The 22,804-nt window shown below is 48.7% G+C and overlaps 1 protein-coding gene across 1 annotated transcript in view; it reads left to right on the top strand.

Moving 5' to 3' along the window:
- Window positions 1-22,804, top strand: part of ASS1 (argininosuccinate synthase 1) — a 41,901-nt gene that overhangs the window by 10,136 nt on the left and 8,961 nt on the right. The window contains exons 7-12 of the mRNA XM_087704934.1: window positions 2,809-2,879; window positions 3,160-3,190; window positions 11,457-11,547; window positions 15,013-15,097; window positions 15,583-15,647; window positions 18,779-18,910. Coding sequence (XP_087561060.1) covers window positions 2,809-2,879; window positions 3,160-3,190; window positions 11,457-11,547; window positions 15,013-15,097; window positions 15,583-15,647; window positions 18,779-18,910 — 475 coding nt within the window. The remainder of the gene's footprint in view (window positions 1-2,808; window positions 2,880-3,159; window positions 3,191-11,456; window positions 11,548-15,012; window positions 15,098-15,582; window positions 15,648-18,778; window positions 18,911-22,804) is intronic.

Genomic DNA, 22,804 nt, shown 5'->3' on the forward strand with positions numbered 1-22,804 from the left:
CCTTCCTCGCGCCCCCCTCCTCTCCAGGACCAGCCAGAATAAATCAGATGAGGAGGTTTGCATCCCTCCCTCACCAGGGGCCCTTTTTCTTCTCCATGGACGTTTGACAACTGTGTTCAATCAATCAAAAGAAAAGAAACATTTTGTGTACAAACCAGAAAATTGCTCAAAGTCCCATGTATCTTTCTATCTCTCTCTCTCTCTCTCTCTCCCTCCCTACCTATATATCTATTTTCTTTTCTTCCTATCTAAAACAGAGCAAATGATTCCCAAGGTCCTTAAATGGGAAGCTGGGCGCAGGAGAGGGGAAAAAAAACCATCATCCACCCGGAAGCCTTTTTGCTTTTCATTGATTTATTTTGCATTTGCAAATATTTGCAAACATGCCCATCCAGGCACCCTGAGCTTCAAAAACACGTGTATTTCGGGGTTGCTGGTCCCCCCCCCGCACACACACACACACTTTATTTTCCCTGCCATCTGTTATTTGGTGCCTCGGGGGGAAATTTACAAGAGTCCTCCATATGTTGCCAAACAAATTGTCAAGTAGGCGAGTTGTTAAGACAGGGGCGGACGCGTGTTTTTAATTAGGGTGCTTATTATATGGGAAACGGGAGCGTGGTGAGCGTGGTCCGGTTTTCTTTCTCTGCTCCTTCCTTTTCTCCTCCCTCTTTTATTCCCAGCTCTCAGCGTCTTTGCTGCAGAAGCTTTAAGGAAGAAGGGAGTAAAGCAATTAGGAGGAGATTTCAATGCTTGTGCTTGTGTGAGTGAGGGACCCTTCATGGGGAAAACACGCTCGCCTTCCATTCAGTGGCCCAAATATTGTTTGGGGATTCTAAGGAGCAGCTGAGGATTCTGCAGGGATCCTTCCCCCCCCCTCCCCTCTTTCTTTCAACCCGGCTTCCCCAAACCTTGTGTTGACAGGCGTCGGAGTTGCAACTTACAACAGTTGCAAGCAGGATTGTCCTCTCAAGGATCGGAACACACGGGAGCCCAGATGCCCATTTTCCCACCCGGTTGCCTTGCATTGTGTGGTTATTTCATTTTCCTCCCTTTATTTGCTCCAAAGGCCCAGGAAGCAGGGGAAGGTCTTGAAGGTGGACCCAGTCTTTGTGTTGAGTCTTTTTACACAACAACAACAACAACAACAACTACTACTACTACTACTACTACTACTACTACTACTACTACTACTACTACTTCTTCTTCTTCTTCCTCCTCCTCCTCCTCCTCCTCCTCCTCCTCCTCCTCTCCTCCTCCTCCTCCATCATCTACTTTTTCTTCTCCTCCTCCTCCTCCTCCTCCTCCTCTTCCTCCTCCTCTTCCTCTGCTGGTTTGTTTCTGGCAATTCATATGCTTTCATCGTGGCCTGTTGACTTAGTCATAAACATTTCCTGCCAATTTTATACAGATAATCCTCATGATGGGAGTGAGAATTTTTGAGTTGCGATCCCTGATCCTGTCAGTCACAGTGTCTCAATCACGGGCAACTTGAGAATGGCAGGTTGGGACTTCTGGGAGCCCACCCCTCCTAAGGGAGGCTGGCTGGGGGATTCTGGGAGCCAAAGTCCACCCATCTTCAAGTGATCCAGGTTGAGATTCTTCTCCAGGGAGAAAAAGGCCCCCTTCTACAAACCAGGAGAAACTCTGTAGTGTGTTTCCAAGGGGAGTTTGCCCAGGGTGGGTGTCAATCTCCAGGGTGGGCCCAGGGAAGTGGCGGAGGGTCGGTCTCCCTGCATAGCTCAGGGCAGCCCATTCAGGAGAAACAAAGGAGGCCTTTAATGGACTTATAAGCTCTTCAAAGCTAACCAAAAGAAGAGCAACTTGGCCGGTGGAAGGGAGAATGGCTCCCGCTCCCCTCCGGGCACCGCGGAGGAGCGTGGACGGCTGCCCAGAGGTGCCAAGCCCACTGTGGCAAAAGGGCACCGTCAAGGCATCCCACAACGGTGCCTTCAAGGAAGGAGATTCTCCCAAGTGGGCATCATCCCCATGAAAAGTTTGAAGCCGGGGTGAGGCTCGCTGAGCGACGGCTCGCGCGGAGTAAAATCCATCGTGAAATCAGGACGGAGCGCTTGGCTCTCCTTTAGCAAAACCCCGAGAATGCCCAGCTGTTCCTCTTGCTTGACAAGCTTCTCCATGGCGCTTGTCTCCGCTACTCCTGCTAATTTCTGCCCCTGGTGCTTAGTTCTTTCACAGCCCATTTCCCTTGGAGAAACAACTCCAGCTAATTGACTGGTGGAGTGACCTTGTAAGAGATCTTGGGCTTATGACGGCCTCTGCAGGAGAGGCAGGCGGGGAGGAAGGAAGGAAGGAAGGGAAGGGAGGACAAGGTGGGTGTGGGAAGGATCACCAGTGCCTGCGCTTGAAGGAAGCGGGCAGGGGTGGAACCAAAAGTACAGGTAGATGGCGATGGTTTCTTCTTCTTTTCCTCCTCCTCCTCCTCCTTTTCCTCCTCCTCCTCCTCCTCCTCCTCCTCCTCCTCCTCCTCCTCTTCCTCTTCCTCCTCCTCCTCCTCCTCCTCCTCCTTCTTCCTCTTCCTCCTTCTCCTCCTCCTCCTCCTCTTCCTCCTCCTTCTTCTCTTCCTCCTCCTCCTTCCTTCTCTGCTTCCTTCTCCTCCTTCTCTGCCTCCTCCTCTTCCTCCTTCTCCTCCTCCCCCCTTCTTTTTCTCCCTTCAGGTACTTCCAATAGGTTGACACCCCACCCCTCTTCTTTGTGGCAGTCCTCAAATATTGCAAGACATGCTATCCTGCCAACAACTCTAGTCCTCCTCCTCATTAAGTTTCATGCCATCCCTCCGTGCCGTTTCAGGATCATGGAATTCCAGTCCCAGTCACACCATCTAATCCTTGGAGTATGGATGAAAACCTTATGCACATCAGGTGAGGGGCAGGGAGAACCCTTGTAGGATTGAGACGCCCCATGTTTAACCCATTGGTGGGAGAGTCAGCTGCCATTTCCAGCTGAGTATGGCTTGCCCCGTTCCCCCATCCCGTTTTCTCGTTATGCTAATGACTCAATTATATCTTCCTTCCTTCCTTCCTTCCTTCCTTCCTTCCTTCCTTCCTTCCTTCCTTCCTTCCCTCCCTCCTTCCTTCTTTCCTTCCTCTTCCCCCACCTCCACCTCCTCCTTCTTCCTGCTTGGATCTTCGTCCTCCGAAGCTATGAAGGTGGAATTCTGGAGAACCCTAAGGTAAGAGGACCAGAGGTGGCTTGGAGAAACATCTGGGGATCTTCTCCAGGCTTATCCTATTCCCCCTGCCCCAGGGTTGTCTTAACCATGGCTTAATAAATAAACCCCAGTGGGTCAATCTTGCATTGTGTGGGAAGGCTGCCCAGATGTTGACTTTGGTGTGATGAAGCCAAACCCAATCGAAAACAACAACAATATTAGTCAAGATAAACCAACAATTCAAGTTGGGGTCACGAGACATAAATGTTGTTAAAAGTCATCTTGCTCATAATCAACCAAGGGATAGCATCAAGATCATGAGAAGTTATGATGCAGGCAGTCCTCGACCTACGACCACAATTAGCCCAACACTTATGTTGCTAAGTGTGACATTTGTTAAGCGAGTTTTGCCCCATTTTGCGATCTTCCTTGCCACAGTCGTTAAACGAATCACTGTAGTTGTTCAATTAGTAACACGGTTGTGAAGTGGAATCTGGCTTCCCGGTTGACTTGGCTTGTCAGAAGGTCACAAAAGGGGACCACTGCGCCCGTCATAAATGTGAGTCTGTAAGAAACGTCTTCAGAGGTTGCAAGGAACGGCTGGTATTCAAAACAAACTTGGGGTAAAAGTAGACTTTCCCCCCCTCCCTAGTATTGAAGGCGAGAGGGTGGAAAATCCACTCCCCTACTCAATGGTTATGGTCTTTGTAGAGCTGGAGTCCAAAGAAGGTGGACCTCCAAGGGTTAGGAGAAGGAAGAATGTCTCCCCAGAATTTAGCCCTTGGCCAACTTTCTCCTTGGCTGTCAACCTTCCGTTGAGCGCAGAATTGGATCCGTGGCTTCAAGGCAGAACCTGGGTTAATTTGGTCACCCAGGGGCAGCTGGTTGTGTGAAGGCATCCAGGTTTCCTTGGGCAGAATGGGAGGATGGCGCCCCACTCATTTCTCTTACTGTGTGCCAACTGGGTGCTGCTTTTCTGTGACGTCTTAATGGGCCAGGAGGGTTGTGCTGCCCGCTGGTTGTGTCTTTCTTCTTCCACTTTATGCTCCCCTGGAGTCTCTCTTCCAGGCAGATCCCACTTAAGCCATCCATCAAGACTAATTAGACAATCAGACACCAAGGTTGTGGGTAGGCAGACAGGTCGGGAGGAGCGGATTCGAGAAAGCGTTTCCTCTTGGTGGCTTCCTGGGAGAGATGGATGGGCCCAAAGTCACCCGAGGAAATTCTGAGCCCAGAGTTGGTCTTCTGGTTGTTATCCACACATTCACTTTGACTTTGAAGGTGACTCAATTCCGGTCATCTGGTTGAAGCTCTCTGAGCTCCTGAGTTCCAACTTCTTCACTCTGGGCTTGGGGAGTTTGGTCTCCGAGGGGGAAGGCTGTGGGGAGGGGGCTGAGGGGGTGAAGATCAGCATCTTGTCATGTCCCAGAGATGCTCTGACTTGGAGGTCCCCAGGGCAGTGGTGGTCTTCTCAGTCAAAAGAATTGGATGATTGGATCAGTGCATGGAGACTATGCTTGGCCCAATATCATTCTCCTCCAGAAAGGATATTCGATTAGAGGCTATATTGACCTGTTGTTTTTCCTTATCCTTCCTTCCTTCCTTCCTTCCTTCCTTCCTTCCTTCCTTCCTTCCTTCCTTCCTTCCTTCCTTCCTTTCCTTTCCTTTCCTTTCCTTTCCTTTCCTTTCCTTTCCTTCCTTCCTCTTCAAATCTCCTTCATTACTTCTCTCATCTTTTTCTTCCTCCCTCCCTTCTTTCCTTCTTTCCTTCCTCTTCTTCCCATCCCCTTCCTTTAGCCCTCCCTCCCTCCTCCCTCCCTCCATCTCTTCCTTCCCCTTCAAATCTCCTTCCTTCTCCCATCTTTCTCTTCCTCCCTCCCTTCTTTCCTTCATTCCTCTTCCTCCCATCTCCTTCCTCTCTCACTCTCTCCCTCCCTTCTTTCCTTCCTCTTTTCCCATCTCCTTCCTCCCTCCCACCCTCAATTCCTTCCTTCTCTCTACCCCTCTCGCCTTCCTCCCTTCCTTCCCTTCTCCTTTGAAAAGGCCCTTTCCCCTGCAATTCCCTGCCCCAGCCGTGTCCCCCTGCCCCCAGATTTCTCCCAAGGTGGGAAAACTGCTTCTCCGCTACCCCAGGTCGTCCCCCAAATCTTCCCCCCTCCCTCCCTCCCCTCTCCCTTGGCGCACCCTCCCCACGAGAGTCCTGCCAGTCGAGGGATTTGAAAACAGATGGTTGAGCTATTTTCTGCCTCTGTGAGGCCTGATTGAGGAGCAATGAGGCAGCTAATGTCGAGAAAGAGAGAAATTTACTTGCTTTAACTTCATCTGGGCAGCCTGAAAGGGCTTCATTCAGTCCTAGCCGCAACAATATCAACCTGGATGAATAAACCATTTGCGGCATTGATAGCTGTGCATCATAGTTTAATTCATGGACCATTTACTTCCAATTCCCCCCCCCCCCAAGGCCCCTATTCTTCCCTGCAGTCCCACCCCCTCATCCCTCTCCCCTTCGCCCCTCTAAAGATGATTTTGCAATTCCTGTCGCCTGGGATAAATGGGAGGCATTGATACCCCATTGGAAAACCCTTTGGATTCACCTTTATTGGCCGGGTGGGGGGAGAAAAGAATAGCCCCCCCCCTCCCCGAGTTAGCAACAGATATTATTTTTAATGTTTGAAAAGTTAGTTTAGTGAGCTGTTGGTTGGGACACCTGCAGACACACCTGGCTTTGCTTTTAGGTATTTTCTAACCTAAAAAAGGGACGTGGTGGCTCAGTGGCTAAAGACGCTGAGCTTGTCAATCAGAAAGGTCGGCAGTTGGGCAGTTCGAATCCCTAGCTCTGCGTAACAGAGTGAGCTCCCGTGTCTTGTCCCGGCTTCTGCCAACCTAGCAGTTCGAAAGCAGGTAAAAAAATGCAAGTAGAAAAATAGGGACCCCCTTTGGTGGGAAGGGAACATCGTTCCGTGCGTCTTTGGTGTTTAGCCATGCCAGCCACATGACTACGGAGACGTCTTCGGACAGCGCTGGCTCTTTGGCCTTTGAAACGGAGATGAGCACCATCGCCCCCTAGAGTCGGGAATGACTGGCACAGATGTGCGAGGGGAACCTTTACCTTTTAAGCCAAGGACTGCCTGCATTCCTACATTTGAAAGAGGTTTGTGTCCCTGCAGGACCAGAGCCAAGAAGAATGGAAAGCAGGAGATGCAGAATTTGGAATCTGTGGAACTGGAGGTCCCCCCTGTGTGGGTTTTGAGGCTCTCTGTGTTTGCGTGTTGTTAAACAACGGAAACAGCCCTAAGACACCCCGGCCCTGTCTTTCCCCTTTTTCTTTGGCATAAAAGATATAGTTAAGGAGAAAGAAAAACGAAATGAGAAAGTGGGGGGGGGGAATCTAATCTCTTCTGGCTTGTATGAGGTCGTCCAACCTCCCATCTCTAATTTTCTGAGTGGGTGCATCTTATCTCCGTCTTTGAGGCTTGGCGTTTTGTACAGATTCACTCGGCGTGGCTAATGCCTTGGGAGGCTGGATTCCTATGGAAATCAGCGGCCTGCCCGCTTAGCAACAGGCCCGAGTCACAAGCTGCGGTTTGCTCTGGCCCGCCGTTTGCCGAATCGACGGGGACGACGGGCTTTAAGCCACCAATCGTGGTTTGCAAGCCACGGTTCCAATTGCATTAGGGCTTCGGGTGGATGGAGCCGCGATGCAAGTCGGACGTGTTACAATTGTATTTCATGCAACATAAAATAGTAGCATTGGAAGGGACCTTGGAGGTCTTCTAGCCCAGTGTTTCTCAACCTTGGCCACTTGAAGATGTCCGGACTTCAACTCCCCAGAATTCCCCAGCCAGCATTCGCTGGCTGGGGAATTCTGGGAGTTGAAGTCTGGACATCTTCAAGTGGCCAAGGTTGGGAAACACTGTTCTAGCCCAACCCCTTGCTCAAAGCCTCAGCATCATCCCAGACGAATGATTGTCCAATCTTGTCTTGAAGACCTCCAGTGATGGAGCATCCACATCTCCAGGACTCTTCCGTTGATTTAACGAAAAGAAGGACTGGGGGTGGGGGGGACAGGAGAGCAGTCTTGACATATTGGAGGGACTGCCACAAGGAAGAGGGGGGGGCACGTATTCCCTGGAGCCTCCGAGGGCAGGAGAAGAAGGAACGGGTGGAAACTCATCAGGCAACCTAGAACTGAGGAGGAATTTCCTGACAGTTGGAACAATTAACCAGTGGAACAACTGGCCTCCAGAAGTTCTGGGTGCTCCAACACTGGAAGTTTTTAAGAAGAGGCTGGACAATGGTTTGTCTCCTGCTTGAGCATGGGGTTGGACTAGAAGACCTCCAAGGTCCCTTCCAATGCTGTTGTTCTGTTATTCAGTGGAGGGCTTGTGAAACAACTTGCATTGATCACGTTTTGATGTACGGTGCGAGGAGAAGTGAGAAGCGAACGCTTCTCCTCTCATCTAATCTCGAATTCCCATTTTCTCCGGCGTTTTGGGGGGGAAAGACCAGGTGTTGGAACAGGAGGGACCGTCCTTCTGGGTTTGGGTTAACGGCCGAGACGCTGCACCTTCTCATCCCGGTTGGGGGAAATTGATCTGCATGGTTTAAATAATTAAGTTGCTGTCCCACCAACTGGGTTCTCCTGGCGTTCTTCTCCCATCTGTTCTCGGGAGGAGATAAATGCTTCGGTTGGACATCGGCCAGAAAGCTTTCCAAGGGGAGTCTTCTTCTTTGGTGACGTCAGCTGGGTGGCGGTTGAAGGGGGAAGCACGTGAGATGTTGGGCCACGCGTGCGTTGGATGCTTTCCTCCAAGAAGGTCCATCTCTCTTTCTTTTTTATAGAAGCCAGTCAACGGTTGCTCCTGATGTTGCAATGATGCTTTCCTTCCTTCCTTCCTTCCTTCCTTCCTTCCTTCCTTCCTTCCTTCCTTCCTTCCTTCCTTCTTTCCTTCCTCTTTCCCTCCCTCCCTTCCTCCCTCTTTGGAGTAAGATCTGAGCTGCAAAATCTCTTCCTTTCCTTCCTCATTTCCCTTTTGATTTCCTAGCCTGTTAACTTTCTTACTTCGTTCTTCTTTCTTTTCTTCTTTCACCCCTTTCTTCTCCTTCCCTCCCTTTCCCTAAGCATATTATTTTCCTTCCTTCCTTCCTTCCTTCCTTCCTTCCTTCCTTCTTTCCTTCCTTCCTTCCTTCTTTCCTTCCTCCCTCCCTCCCTCGTCAGCTCATCCATAATGGCTGGTTCTGGGCAATACAATGCAGGCCTAGTCCTTAACTTACAACCATTCCCCCAGTGACCATTTGACGTTACCACGGCACTGAAAAAAGCAACTTTCCAGCCGGGTGGAAGTCCAGACCCCCGCAGCTTGGACAGAAGACCCCTTCCCCACCTTAGCCAGTGACCCTTAGTTGAATCTGAGACGGTGCCGTTCATTTTCGGGGTTCTCCTCCCCCTCCCCACTTGGAAAGAAACGGGTCTCTCAACCAACCAGCCCCCTTCCCTTGCGTGCCTCCAAAGGTGGACATTTCTCCAGAGTGCTTGAGGCATGCCGTAATTATGGGGACGGAGGGGGGGGGCACCCCCCTCCCCCAGCCCTGCGCTCTAAAATCTGGCGAAAAAGAGCAGGTCGGGGGGGGGGGGAAGAGAAGCAAATATATTTATACATAAAGGTTGATGTGTTTTCAAAATGAGGTGTTTTTTTTTTTTTGCTTTTCCTATTTCCTCCCCCCTCCCCGGGTGTATTAACCTTGGAGGCACCGCTGGGAAAACACCGTTTGCAGGATCACCTGCTGAGGTCAAGAATAGTCATTAGTTTTTCAGTCAATGCAGAACGAACCCCCATTTCTCTCTCCCTCTCCTTCCTTTGCCATCTTGCAAAAAAAAAAATATATATATATAGGGGGGGGGGAGGAAATCACATTTCTTCCCTCCCCCCCCCCCTTACTCCTGGCCTGACTTTTCCTTCCAGAGCTATCTGTCTCCAGCTGTGGGGGCGTCGAAGGAGAAGATGAGATCAAGTTGAAGGCAAAATAAATGGACTGATTTCGCACCAGCCTTTTGTTGGTGGACTTCCTCCCTTCCCTCCCTTTATTTCTTTTTTTGCAAAGGAGGGCAAAACTTGAGTCTTTCTTCTTTCCTTTTTCTAAAAAAATAAAAATCTCAGCTCGGCTCAAATTTAAAGGCCGTTTTGGGGAGGAAAGGGGGGGGGGGAAGCTGAAAAGATGGGGAGTTTAGTTTGGTGAGGGTGCAAAGAAAAGCACAGGTCGAGCCTCCAGAGGCAAAGGCAGTCTATCTCTCATGGACCGCAGCGAAGGTCGCTCTTGCAGTTAGAATGCTTTCCCAGGCAGTCCTGGGCTGAAAACGGTTTAGTGTCCGAAATTAGAAAGGCACCAGAAATGGGACTTATGACCATTTTTCCCACTGTCACAACATTCCCACAATCACGTGATCACAATTCAGCCGATGGGCAACTGACTCGTATTTATGACGGTGGCAATGTCCCGGGGTCACGCGATTCACCTTTGGTGACCTTCTGACGGGTGAAATCAAGACAGATTCGCTTAACCGCCGTGTGACCAATTTCACAACTGCAGTGATTCACTTAGCAACCACGGTGGCAAGGAAGGTCGCAAAATGGGAGAAGGCTCTCTTAAGAAATGTCTCACTTTGTGACCTAGGTTTTGGGCTCAGTCATGGTCCTACGTTGAGGATTATCTGTATAAGTGTGATTAGACACACAAATAATTTGTCTGTGGTGCAGAAATCTTAGTATACGTGCAAAACAACAGAGTAATAGTAACCATGAAGATGAGACAGATGATGATGATGATGATGATAATAATAATAATAGAACAATGAATAATAATAATAATAATAATAATAATAATAATAATAATAATAATAATAATAGAACATGAAAAAATTGCAAAATACCAGGACTTAAAAATCGAAATTCAACGACTATGGCACAAACCAGCAGTGGCAATTCCAGTGGTAATTGGCACACTGGGTGCTATTCCAAAAGCACTGGAATTACATTTAAAACAGTTAAATATTGACAAAATCACCATCAGTCAAATGCAAAATGCCGCACTGCTTCGATCCGCGCATATTACGAAAATACGTTACGACGTCCTGGGCCCCTGGGTGGGGCCCGACTAGTAACCAATGCCAAATCCGGCGAAACAACTTGCCGCTGTGATACAATTCTGCTGTTGCAAATAATAATAATAATAGAAATCGTGTGTTGTCCCAATTGTAATTGGAGCCCTTGGAGCAATACCTGAAGGGCTACCTCGGTATTTGGAAATTTTAAATTTATCAGACTTGAACATTCTGATTCTACAAAAAACTGCCCTACTTGGAACAGCTTATATCCTCTGACGTTACCTTAACCGTTCCTAGGTGCTTGGTTAGGACTCGAGCTGTGGAGCTACCAACCAGCCCCAAAGGCTGTGAATCTCACCAAAGATTAACCATGCAACAATAATAATAATAAAAATGAAAACAAATTGCAGCTTCCTGCAATAACACCAGCGGAACTGCAGAAAACTGCGCTACTCGGAACATGGTACGTCTTAAGAAGGTCCTTGGTTGATCGCTAGGAGGCTGGCAGCAACCCCTGTCAATCATTAGCATCGGTCCATTGTATTTGTGATGTGTTTTTGAATGTCCAGTTGACTGAGTTTCATGTTTAATGACTAAAAGAAATAATAATAATAATAATAATAATAATAATAATAATAATAATAATAATAATAATAATGATGCAGCCATACCTGTATGTGAATATACTTTGACCTACGAAGAGATGGGCTTCAGCCTGCAAACGCAACCTGACCTTTGTGATCCCACTGAAGTGGGCCGTTGTGGGGAAAACAATATGATTCTTTGTTGGCCAAGTGTGGCTGGGCACACAAGGAATTTGCCTTTGGTGCAGATGCTCTCAGGGGACTTAAGGAGAATAAAATACTGTACACTTGTCAAGAATAAAAAAAGATAGATCACTTAGTGACAGCACAAGCAACATGGCTATAGTCGTAAGTGGAAAGAGATAGGTCACTTTACGACCAACCTATTCACTTAACGACCACCGGCAAAAAAAAAACAAGGCGTAGAATTGGGCTGCTCACGTGGCTGCTGCCTTGTCTTATAACCATGATGACTTACGACAGAAATTCCAAGCTCCATCACGGTCATATGTCGAGGATTACTTGTAGGTCTTTATTTGGGTGGGGGGTATTTGGAAAAAGCCCCCCATGGTTTCATTTTCCTTTGATTTTCCTCTTTTAGAACCACCCTCCTCCCTCCATCTACAAAAAGACCACCGACCCAGCCTCCACCCCAGATTGTCCTGATATCTTAGAGATTGAATTCAAGAAAGGTAAGAAGATTCTTGCCCTGATACCACTAATCCTTGATTTACGACCATTCGCTTAGGGACGGTTTGAATTTAACAACCGCACTGGGCCATTTTTCGGCCTTCCCCGTGGTCACGTGATCAAAATTCAGACCCTCGGCAACTGACTCGTAGTTATGACGGTTGCGATGTCCCGGGGTCACTTAATCGCCTTTTGCTCTTCCCCTTCTGACGAGCAAAATCCATGGGAAAAGCCTGATTAATTTAACAACCGTCTTGCTAACTTAACCCCTGCGGTGATTCACTTAACGACCGTGACCAGAAAGGTGGTAAAATGGGGGCAAAACTCACTCAACAACCATCTCACAGAAACATTGGGCTCAATTGTGGTTGTAAGTCGAGGACTACCTGTAATATACAAATTTAACAAATAAAAAAACCAACCCAAATAAATTGATAGCAAGACACAAGTTTCGATGTCTATTTTTCCACCCAAAATCCCAGCTCAATCCTCCTCCGGCTTCCTTCAAAGCCCGCCTGCTCCCCCCCCCCCCGAGAATGTTTCCCCGATTTGTCCCATCTTATACTTTCCAGAGTCACAGACACACTCGCAAGGCACTCTTCATCCCGCCCCCACCCACCCACCCCCGGAGCGAAGATAACTCTTAAGGGAGGTGTGTTGAATAGTTGACGGTGGGTATTTAGAGAATCAAAGACATATAACTTGCTTGGCCCGCGATCGGATCCCTTACGAACCTAGCAGGGGGAATGGAATAGAATAGGGAATGGAATGGAGTGGAGTGGAGTAGAGTAGAGTAGAATAGAATAGAATAGAATAGAATAGAATAACTTTATTGGCCAAGTGTGATTGGACACACAAGGATTTTGTCTTTGGTGCGGATGCTCTCAGTGTACACAAGGAGAATAAAAATGCATTCATCAAGAATGAAAAAGATACAACACTTAGTGATAGTCAAGGTTACTAATAAGTTACCAAATCGTAGTAGGAAACAAATAAAATTGTAGAGATACAAGCAACATGGTTATAATGATGGAGGAGGGAGGAGAGAGATACTAGGAAGGAATAGAAGACTAGGAGCAATATATAGTCTTAGTAGATCATTTGACAGTGGGGAGGGAATTATTTGCTCAGCGGAGTGATGGCGTTTGGGGGGGGGAAACTGTCCTTGGGTCCAGTTGTCGTGGGGTGCAGGGCCCTATAGCGTCCTTTGGAGGGCAGGTGTTGAAACAATTCGTGTCCAGCAGGCAAGGGGATCTGTAGAAGTGCTAAATATTGTTACTTTCCTTCCTTTCTGGGTGCGCGTCGTTTAGCACACAACACAAACCAAGATTCAGGCATCTTTTGTGACGCGTTCATCCAATCTCGGGTTAAGGAGCTTGTATCTACTCCCACTTTTCTCTCTCTCTTTCTCTCTTTCGCCCGCACTTCCATTCTCACCCCACCACCTCTTAGTTAATTTATTTGAAGTCCTAATCTAATTATTAACTCTTCTCAAAGGGATAAGCCGCTTTGGCGCACAATGCCCCCGTTCTCTGCCCGGGGCCGGCCGGCGTCAAATGGCCCCAGGAAAGCTGGCAATTCCACCCCAGCCAAGCAGATGAGCTAAGGAGGGCCGCCCCCCCCCCTCCCATCCATCCATCCAAATCAGATTTAAGGCTCATTACTGCCGGCGGAGGGGGGGAAACCCCTTCTATTTAATCGTCATTTACAACCAAATTGATAAACTCTCACGCCTGGTAGTAGTCCACTTTCAGCCCCCCTCCCTCCCTCCCTCCCTTCTTTGCAAAGTTAAATTTAAAAATGTCCCCCAGTTTCGGGCTTTTGAAGGGAGGGGAAATATATGTATATGTGTGTATGTGTATGTATGTGTGTATATATATATATATATTCTTCCAGACGCAGCGGGACTTGTCATGAGGACTAGAAAAGCGGCTATTGAGAGCTGATTAGCCTCAAGTAAAGCCCTCAATGGAAATAAGGAGGGCAGATGGAAGACAGATTAGCCGCAGAGGGCTCCCTTTCCTTGGGCTTTTGTGGCGTTTCCCCCACAGCCCCCACCTGCCCACCGAGGAGGCTTCTCTCTAGGCCTCGTTTCCGTATACATTTATTGCTCATTTCATCCTGCTGCAGGAGGGGGGGGGGAGGCGTGGGGGCCTTTCTATTTTTTGGGCGGCCACCGTCCTCCTTCCCTGCTGGGGCACCCCTCTCTCCCTCCCCCTCCCTCCCTCCCCCCCACCCCGCTTGTCAGCGCAAGAGAAAGGTGTGATAATTAATTCATGGAGCCATCCCTCATCCCCAAGTTACAATGGGCCCCGGGAGACGTCCCCATTCAGCCCTGGCAGGCGGATAACTAGGAACATAGATAGGATTTGTCCGCCGAGCCATTACAGGGGCTGTGGGTGGCAGGTCCAGGGAGGGGGGGGGTGAGGGAGGGAGACCCCCCCTCCTTCCTCCTCCCCCCCCTTTTCAGCCGACCCAGGGCCCCCTCGACTGGTGGAACAGAAGGTGGCTCCTTCGCCAAACAATGATCAAGCATGAAATTTAATTAGCCGGAGACTTTGCTGCGGTTTCCATCTACTCTTCCCCCCCCTTAAAAAAAAAAAGAGGGAACGATAGGGTGTGAGAGGGGTTGGTGGAAGATGGGAGTGGGCTGTGGAGGGAGATTGATGCATTTTATTCCCCCCCAACTCTCTTTTCTCTGGAGATTTATCCAGTTTCATAATGTACGAGGGTCTCTCTCTCTTTCTCTCCCTCCCTCCCTTCCTCTCTGTCACTCCCTCTTTTTCTCCTTCTCTCCCTTTTTCTCCCTCTTTCTCTCCCCCCCTCTCTCTGTCTCTCTCTTTTTCTCTCTCTTTCTCTCACCCTCCCTCCCTCTTTTTCTCTGTCTCTCCCTCTCTTTCTCTACTCTCTCTCTTTCTTTCTCTCTCTGCCTCTCCTTTATGTACCCCCAAATCTATTTAAACGCCTTTGGAGCAAAGCCACTTAGCCACAGTTTTGTGAGAAGTTATTTGGGGTTCATAACTGTCACGGCTATTTAGCAGCTTCGGAGTGCCAGACCCCCTGCCTCCCCCCCCCCCACTTCGGCCCATGCTAAGGCAGGTTTGCAAGAGAAGAGATTCTCCGTAGCTCAGGGTTGAACCGTGGGGTCCCTGGTGCTCTTTGAGCTTGAGGGTTTTCTTGCAGGCGTTTCATGACCCACCTTGGTAACCTCATCAGTGCTGGAAGGGGAGAGGTTGGTGGAGAGGAGGGGGAGGAGGAAGACAACGACTGTGGTGTCCTTTCTGAGCTTGGATGTTTCAAGAAACGTCTTCAAGGAAACAACGGAGCTCAGAGCTTCTGTATATAAACAGGGAAGAAGCCACACTCACGAGCACTGATGGCGTTACCTATTTGGGTCATGAACAGCCGAGCCCGGAGCACCAAGGACCCCAGAATCATCTAGGCTTTTTCTCTGCCTGTCCTGGCAGGTATCCCCGTGAGAGTCACCAATACGAAGGATGGGGCTGTTTACCCAACATCTCTGGAACTCTTCCTTTACCTGAATGAAATTGCGTAAGTATTTACCCCCAAGCAACAGCCAGACAGATGCCCAGTTTGATGAAAAGAAGGACTATGGGGTGACATGATAGCAGTGCTCCAATATCTCAGGGGCTGCCCCAAAGAAGAGGGAGTCAAGCTACTCTCCAAAGGGTAGAGGGTAGAACAGGAAGCAACGGGTGGAAACTAATGGAGGAGAGAAGCAATTTAGAACTGAGGAGAAACTTCCTGACAGTTAGAACAATTAATCAGTGGAACAGAAATTGCCTCCAGAAGTTGTGAATGCCCCAACACTGGAAGTCTTTAAGAAGATGTTGGATGGCCATTTGTCTGAAGTGGTGTAGGGTTTCCTACCTAGGCAAGGGGTTGGACTAGAAGACCTCCAAGGTCCCTTCTGATTCTCTCATTCTATTCATCCTTTGAGTTTCAGCCCCTTGTTAAGGAGCCCTCCTCCCCCCCCCCAATATAACCAACACCTCCTGTTTACCTTTTCCCTTCAGTGGCAAGCATGGTGTTGGGCGCATCGACATTGTGGAGAATCGGTTTATTGGGATGAAGTCAAGAGGTAAGGGAGAAGTGTTTTCTTTTATGGACATTCCCAGTGCCTCTCATGCTGTATTTATGTAATAGGAGGAGTCACCAACCTTTCGTACCTCAGGGACCACTAAATTCATAACTTTATATCCCGCAGACAACTAATAAGATCTGCCTAATAACCAGCTGGGTGGGTGTGGCTGGGTGGTCATGTGACTGGGTGGGCGTGGCCAACTTGTTGTCACTCACGCTGAGAGCCGCCTTGCCAGCCTCTGCTTGCTCCTCCCCTCCCTTCCTCGCCTGCCCATCCGGGCTCCTTAGGGCTCCAACAGGAAGCAGTTGCTGGAGCTAAGCAGCCCACAGGAGAAAGAGTTGGCAAAACAGCTCAGTTCAAATTGGAGTTTGGGGAAGGCTCTGATGATGAGGGCTCTGTGTCGGAGGCAGAGAGGGGGCCAGGGCCGTCTGACAGTTATCAGCTGCCTTCAGAGTCAGACATCAGTCAGGCAGAAGAGCAGCTGGAGCCTGTCCCCAGGGTGCACGTGCGCAGAGCTGCCAGAAGAAAAGAACAGCTAAAGAACAGGGGTGGACTTGGGAGGAAGGCCAGAGGTGGACGGTGAATGGCCCCTCCCAGAGGACATAAAAGAGGAGCGAAAAGGGAATGGAGTTTGCAGGAGACAATTAGTTCCCTTCATTGGTTCATGACTCTCCGAGGCTCCTTGCCAAGTTCTGCAGATGTCAGCCTGGCAGCTCTCCAAGCAAGGAGAAGGTCTGTGACTGTAAATCCTCCCTGGAAAGACTTTGCTGGAAATGAATAAATAAAAGGGGATCATTTTGTCGAGACCAGGAGTCGGCTTCATGTTCTTGGGAAGCCTCAGTCAGCACAATGTGTAGTTCCTCCATTCCCCCTTCTTTCTTTCTCCCCCTCACTTCAATCTTTCCTAGCAGCAATTACAGCCCGATTGAAATATACTGAGCTTTGCCTCCTGACACCGCAGTCTTTGTTTTGTTTCTTTTTAACCATAAACACCGAGAAATGCAGTTGACACGCCAAGCGGCCGAGTGACACATTTGAAGAGATCTCTTGTCTTTTGCGTAGTAACACCGGAAGGCCATCTATCATTTGCTTCTTTCCCTGGGCTGCGATTTGCACTTCGACTGTCAGAGAAGAAGGGAAGGGAGCGTTAAAATCTCTCTCTCTCTCTCTCCAAAATATGACTTTGGCTTCCAAACTGCCATCTTTTGAGCTTTGGGCTTCCTGTCACCGATCGAGCAAAAATATTTGAGTGAGAGAGAAAGGAGAGAGAGGGAGGAAGAGGTGTCTGGTATTTTCATTTATTTTTCCTGAGTAAAATTACTGGTAGAGAGGGAGGGGTGGGGGGAGTTGGAGACGTGTAAAGGAGAGGAAAAACTGAAGGAATGCTTAGACGCAACACTAAAACACCAGCTTTTTATCAGTCTAAATTAACTTTAACATCACCAGAGGAAAATATACATCTAAATCTAGACAGATATCAAATAAAGGCAAATCTAGGCAGCATCCTAAAAAGCAGAGATATCATCCTGCCAACAAAAGGGCATCTAGTTAAGGCTGTGGTTTTCCCAGTGGCAACGGATGGCTGTGAAGGTTGGACCGTAAGGAAGGCTGAGGGCCAAAGAATGGAGGCCTTTGAACTCTGGTGCTGGAGAAGAAGACTCCTGCATTGAGTCCCTTGGACTGCAAGGCCATCCAACCGGTCAGTCCTAGAGGAGATCAACCCTGACTGCTCTTTAGAAGGCCGGATCCTGAAGAGGAAACTCAAAGACTTTGGCCACCTGATGAGAAGGAAGAAGGACTCCTTGGAGAAGAGCCTCATGCTGGGAACGATGGAGGGCAAAAGAAGAAGAAGGGGACGGCAGAGAAGGAGGTGGCTGGATGGAGTCTCCGAAGCAATCAGCATAAGCTTGAATGGACTCCGGAGGATGGGAGAGGACAGGGAGGCCTGGAGGAACGTTGTCCATGGGGTCACGATGGGTTGTATATGACTTCGCAACTAACAACAGTAAGATATATGACCGATCGCCCCAAAAGGTAGTTGTAATTATGTGAATTGAAAGTTCTGAGGGCTGCAACTTCCTTGGTAGTCACACAATCACATTTTGGGTGCTTATTAATTTAGCCTACAATGAGAACACGATCGAACGGAGTAAATACACACACACAGATACACACAATCCATGTAGTTATAGACTGGTAGTCCTTGAAGTATAGGGACACAGAGGCTCAGGGGCTAAGATGCTGAGCTTGTCGATCAGAAAAGATTGGCAGTTTGGCAGTTTGAATCCCTAGCGCCGCGTAAGGGAGTGAGCTCCCGTGACTTGTCCCAGCTTCTGCCAACCTAGCAGTTTGAAAGCAAGTAAAAAAATGGAAGTAGAAAAACAGGAACCACCTTTGGTGGGAAGGGAACAGCGTTCCGTGCACCTTTGGCATTGAGTCATGCCGGCCACATGACCACGGAGACGTCTTCGGGCAGCGCTGGCTCTTTGGCCTTTGAAACGGAGATGAGCACCATTGCCCCCTAGAGTCGGGAACAACTGGCACATACTGTATGTGCGAGGGGAACCTTTAATCCTTGACTTACAACTGTTCCTTTAGCGACTCGGCTTCCTTGCTGCTTACGCAGTCTCACAACCCTTTTCTTGTTTGTTGGAAGAGTTAAGGGGTGGGGGGAGAAAGGAAGAGAGAGGCGAGAGTTTCTTTCTTTCCCCTGACTCCCCCATGAGCCTGCCCTGCGTGGTTGTTTAATTATAGGTTTTCAGGCCCAGATTGGTGGGCGACCATCGGTGGGAAATCGCCTTCCTCAACCCTGTCATTTCGCCTAGTCGGAGCGTTTCTTCCCAAAGAGGAATCCAGAAATTTTCTCCGCGAGGTGCGGAGTGGACTGTCTCGGCCCCAGCGGGACTGTAATGACAGTCGCGTTTCATGGCAAGCTGAGACTGAATAGAGGCAGCCACGGCGTTTCCTTCCTGTCAAGCAGATCATTATTCTGTGTCATTTCGTGACAGTTTTAGGCCTCACTCTTTTCTCTCTCTCTCTCTCCCCCTCTCCCCCTCTGGCTTTCTCTCTCTCCCCCCCCCACTCCACCACCCCTCCTCCGCTCTCCTCCGCGCGGATGAAACGTCTAGGTATCTATGAGACTCCGGCGGGAACCATCCTCCACTCCGCTCATTTAGACCTCGAGGCCCTCACCACCGACCGCGAGGTGAGGAACATCAAGCGAGGACTGGCCGCCAAGTTCGGAGAGCTGGTCTACAACGGTACGTAAGGACATTGGGCCGGTCTCCTGCCGTTCCTGATGAGCGGTCGGCCTTGCGAAGTCTGGGGCCATCCGCCACGTGCAACAGTAACCGTTCGAAGTTGTAGTAACCGTTGTAGTAGTAACCGTTCGAAGTTGCAGGGGCACTGAAAAAAGGAGACTCGGGGCCGTTTTTTGCCCTGACGACCATTGCGGCTTCCCCCTGGTCACGAGATCTGAGTTCGGATGCTTGGCCATGGGCTTACATGATCTGCTTTTGCGACCTTCTGGCAAGAAGAGTCAATGGGGAAGCCGGATTTACTTAACAACCATGTTACTCATTTAACAATGACAGTCATTCACTGAACAACTGTTGTAAAATGGGGCCAAGTTCACTCAACTCCCTTAGCCTCAGAAACTTTGGGGTCAGTTGTGGTTGCGAGTTGAGGGCTACCTATAGTTCAGTCCAGAAGCACTGCTAATTCTGTCTTTATTGTAAGGTTGTAGTAGCAGAATCTTGTAAGCCTGAAAATGCCTCTCCCCCCACCCCCCCCTCGCCTTTACAACCCAAGAAACTAGGGAAGACGTTTGCCACATCCTTTTTCCTTCTTGGGGCTCATCTGTCTCTTATCTGACAATTATTTAGCCTATAACTCTTCTTCCAGACTCCTGAGGTCATGTCTGAAAGTACCTCTCCCCCCACTCGCCTTTGCAACTCTAGAATTGGATTGCAGCCACATCTGGAGGGATGTTGGCTTAAGACGGGGGTTGGCAACCTTAAACACTCAAAGAGTCATTTGGACCAGTTTCCCACAGAAAAGAAAACACCTGGGAACCACAAAAATGTTCCCCATACCTGGCTGTTTCCTGAGCGGCCACAGAACGTAGCATATGTAGTTGAATTAAACGCTGTGTTTTCTTCTGAAACTTTTCTTTCCTCGGCTTTATCCATGGTTGGCCTACCTGCGGTCGAAAAGCTCAATAAACCGCATGCCGGCAGGTGTCACACATTGGCGGTTGCAACACGTATTTTGAGCGACAGGGAGCCACAGCAGAGGGATGGGCGAGCCACATGCGGCTCCAGAGCCAGGGATTCCTGACCCCTGGCTTAAGAGGAGCAGAGGGTGGTTTAATAGTGTGACAATTTTAAATTTTTAAATTTCTCCCAGAACGTTGCTAGCAAAGTAGATCTGAGTTGATTGAAGTGGGGCCATTTCTACTTTTGCGGGAGCTCTCCAGGGTGCTGAATTCTCTTTCTCTCCAACCCTCCGTCAAGTAGAACTGGTTTGTTAGGCAGATTTATCCCCACTTTAAAATTATTTCCATGCCTGTTTTGATTCCTTACAGGTTTTAACTAATGCACAAGCTCAAACACACACCCTAAAGAACAAGATAAACATGCATAACCGTTGCACCAAAGCTTATCTATTTTGAAATAAGAAATCTAAATAATTTTATCCCCAAAAACCATATTGGGGGGAGGGAAGGATCTGTTTTAATAGTTTTAGTATTAAATCATATTAAGAGAAATACTTTAATAGTTCAGAAACTGAGGCTGGGGGAGGAGGAAAAAGACAAAGGAACAAAAAAGCGGTGCTCTCTAATGTTGGTGGTTTTCTGACAGACGTTTCATTACCCAAGTAGGTAACGTCATCAGTATGATGTTATCTAGTTTGGATAATGAAACATCTGCCAGAAAACCACTCAGCTCAGAAAGTATCAAGGCCCCCACAATAATAATAATAATAATAACAATTCTTCTTCTTCTTCTTCTTCTTCTTCTTCTTCTTCTTCTTCTTCTTCTTCTTCTTCTTCTTCTGCTTCTGCTTCTGCTTCTGCTTCTGCTTCTGCTTCTGCTTCTGCTTCTGCTTCTTCTGCTTCTTTCTCCTCCTCCTCTTCCTCTCCCTGCAAACCCCACTGCCTTCCATCACTGATGATGTTACCTAGTTGGGTCATGAAATGTCTGCAAGAAAACAAGCAAGCCCCCACTCATTTTAACCCTGAGTTACAAACATTCTCCTTTATGGGGGGGGAGAGACAGAAAGACAGAGAGACAGAGAGACAGAGAGACAGAGAGACAGAGACAGAGACAGAGAGAGAGAGAGAGAGAGAGAGAGAGAGAGAGAGAGAGAGAGAGAGAGAGAGAAACTGAATAACTAAGCAAAAAAAAAATTTTTTTTTAAAGCCACATCTTGGTTGATGTTTTCCAATGCGCTGTCCAGTGCCGTGCTCTGGAAATACATTGGAGGGGAAAATTCACAAATCGGATTGCCTAGTTGAGAGGGTTTAAGCACCCACTCCACCCATTGGGGGGCCGGTGCGTAGCTGTTAATTATCCACTCCTGTGCCTCTTGCGGACGGGAATTTGCTATGTGGAGTCAGCCCACACTGGGGCACTGTGGAATTTATCTTGGGTTGGAGAACCGGCCTGGTTTTGTTGGAGGCAAATAGGAGATGAAATCCCGGCGTGTGTTTTTAAGTGCAAGTGCCAAGGAGGTTGTTACCCCTGGCATTTTCAAGCAGGTGTGTGGTCAGCAGGGCGAGCCGTTCCTGGCCTGTGGCCAGTTTTGGAAACTGGGGCGGGTGGGGGGAGAAATAGAGAACAAAAACTGGGAGTGCGTGGAAGTAAACAGCAATGAGAAAGATCTTATTGCACAGGGATTAGGAAGAAAAGGGGTCTGTTTTGAATAGGGTTTCGGGTTTTCTTCCCAATCAGATCCCAAATGATCTTTCTTTTTTTTTAAAGGCATATTATAAATGCTAACACTGAGTGAGAATATTGTCAGGCACTCGATCTTCTCCTGCTGCTCTCCCCTTCCTCTTGCTGCCCAGTCCGGCTGCTGGGCGAGCCCAGGGCCGTTTAATTTTAAGGAATATCGCTGTCTCTTCCTTAAAACGTCTTCATTCAAGCCCGGGAAATCCCGAATTGCGCCTCCCTGCCTTTTTAGAAATTTCCCTTCTCGAAATCGACTCTCGTAAGGCGGCAGGCAAGCTGCAGCGTGTCGTCGGAAGGGAAATAGTAGCAAAAGAGACCCCAAAAAAGGGGCAAATAACAATATAGCGGATGACAGAGAGTTCCACTCAGCAGAGGGAGCCTGCTGGAGACCAAGTTTTTGTCTCCCTGTCTTCCTTAAACACCTAATTATTGTAACTAGTCTCTGGATTTAAGGCAATTAGTGGCTGTCATTTCCCTCGTACCCCTGCAAAGACTCCTCCAACCTGCGGCGGGGAAGGCAGTTCTCCGGTTTTGTTCGGGTTCCCACTCTGTGCCAGGTTTAAGCCAGGTGTGGCCACCTGCTTCTCTCTTCCGAGGAGGGGAGCTGGATTGTCCTTGCAAAGCAGGGTGGGTTGTTGTGCGTGTGTGGGAAGAACGGAGGCAGAGAGAAAGAGAGGATCCCGATGGACTAACTTTCTCGAAAGGTGCAGTTTATTAGGAATCTTTGTCCCCTTAGAAAGACAAACCGAAAGAGGGAGGGAGGGAGGAGGGGAAAAAGATGAGAAGGAGGAGAGAAGAGGGAGGGAGAAAGCAAGGAAGGAAGGAAAGAGATGGAAAAGGGAAGGAGGGGAAAAGCAAGGAAGGAAGTGGAGGAAGAGAAGAGGGAGGGATAGAGAAAGCCGGGGTGAAATTCAGCAGGTTCTGACAGGTTCTGGTAGAACCCCATCAAAACAGTCTTCAATTTTCCACCCTTGTGATGGCGGATTTCATCTTCTAAAGTCCTAATTAGGAGAAATGCAGTTCTGTTCCATCCCATATCGTCCAAATCAAGGGTGTCCAATTTTGGCAACCCCTTTAAGACTTGTGGACTTCAACTCCCAGAATTCCCCAGCCAGCACTTAGGGTCTTCACGTTTTGTGGCCTGCTGTCTTAACCACTAGACCAGTGTTTCTCAACCTTGACGACTTAAAGTCCTGTGGA

This window comes from Thamnophis sirtalis, unplaced genomic scaffold, assembly GCF_051295495.1.
Source record: "Thamnophis sirtalis isolate CommonGarterSnake01/CBP01778 unplaced genomic scaffold, rThaSir2_p1.2 scaffold_2, whole genome shotgun sequence".
Classification (NCBI taxonomy): domain Eukaryota; kingdom Metazoa; phylum Chordata; class Lepidosauria; order Squamata; family Natricidae; genus Thamnophis; species Thamnophis sirtalis.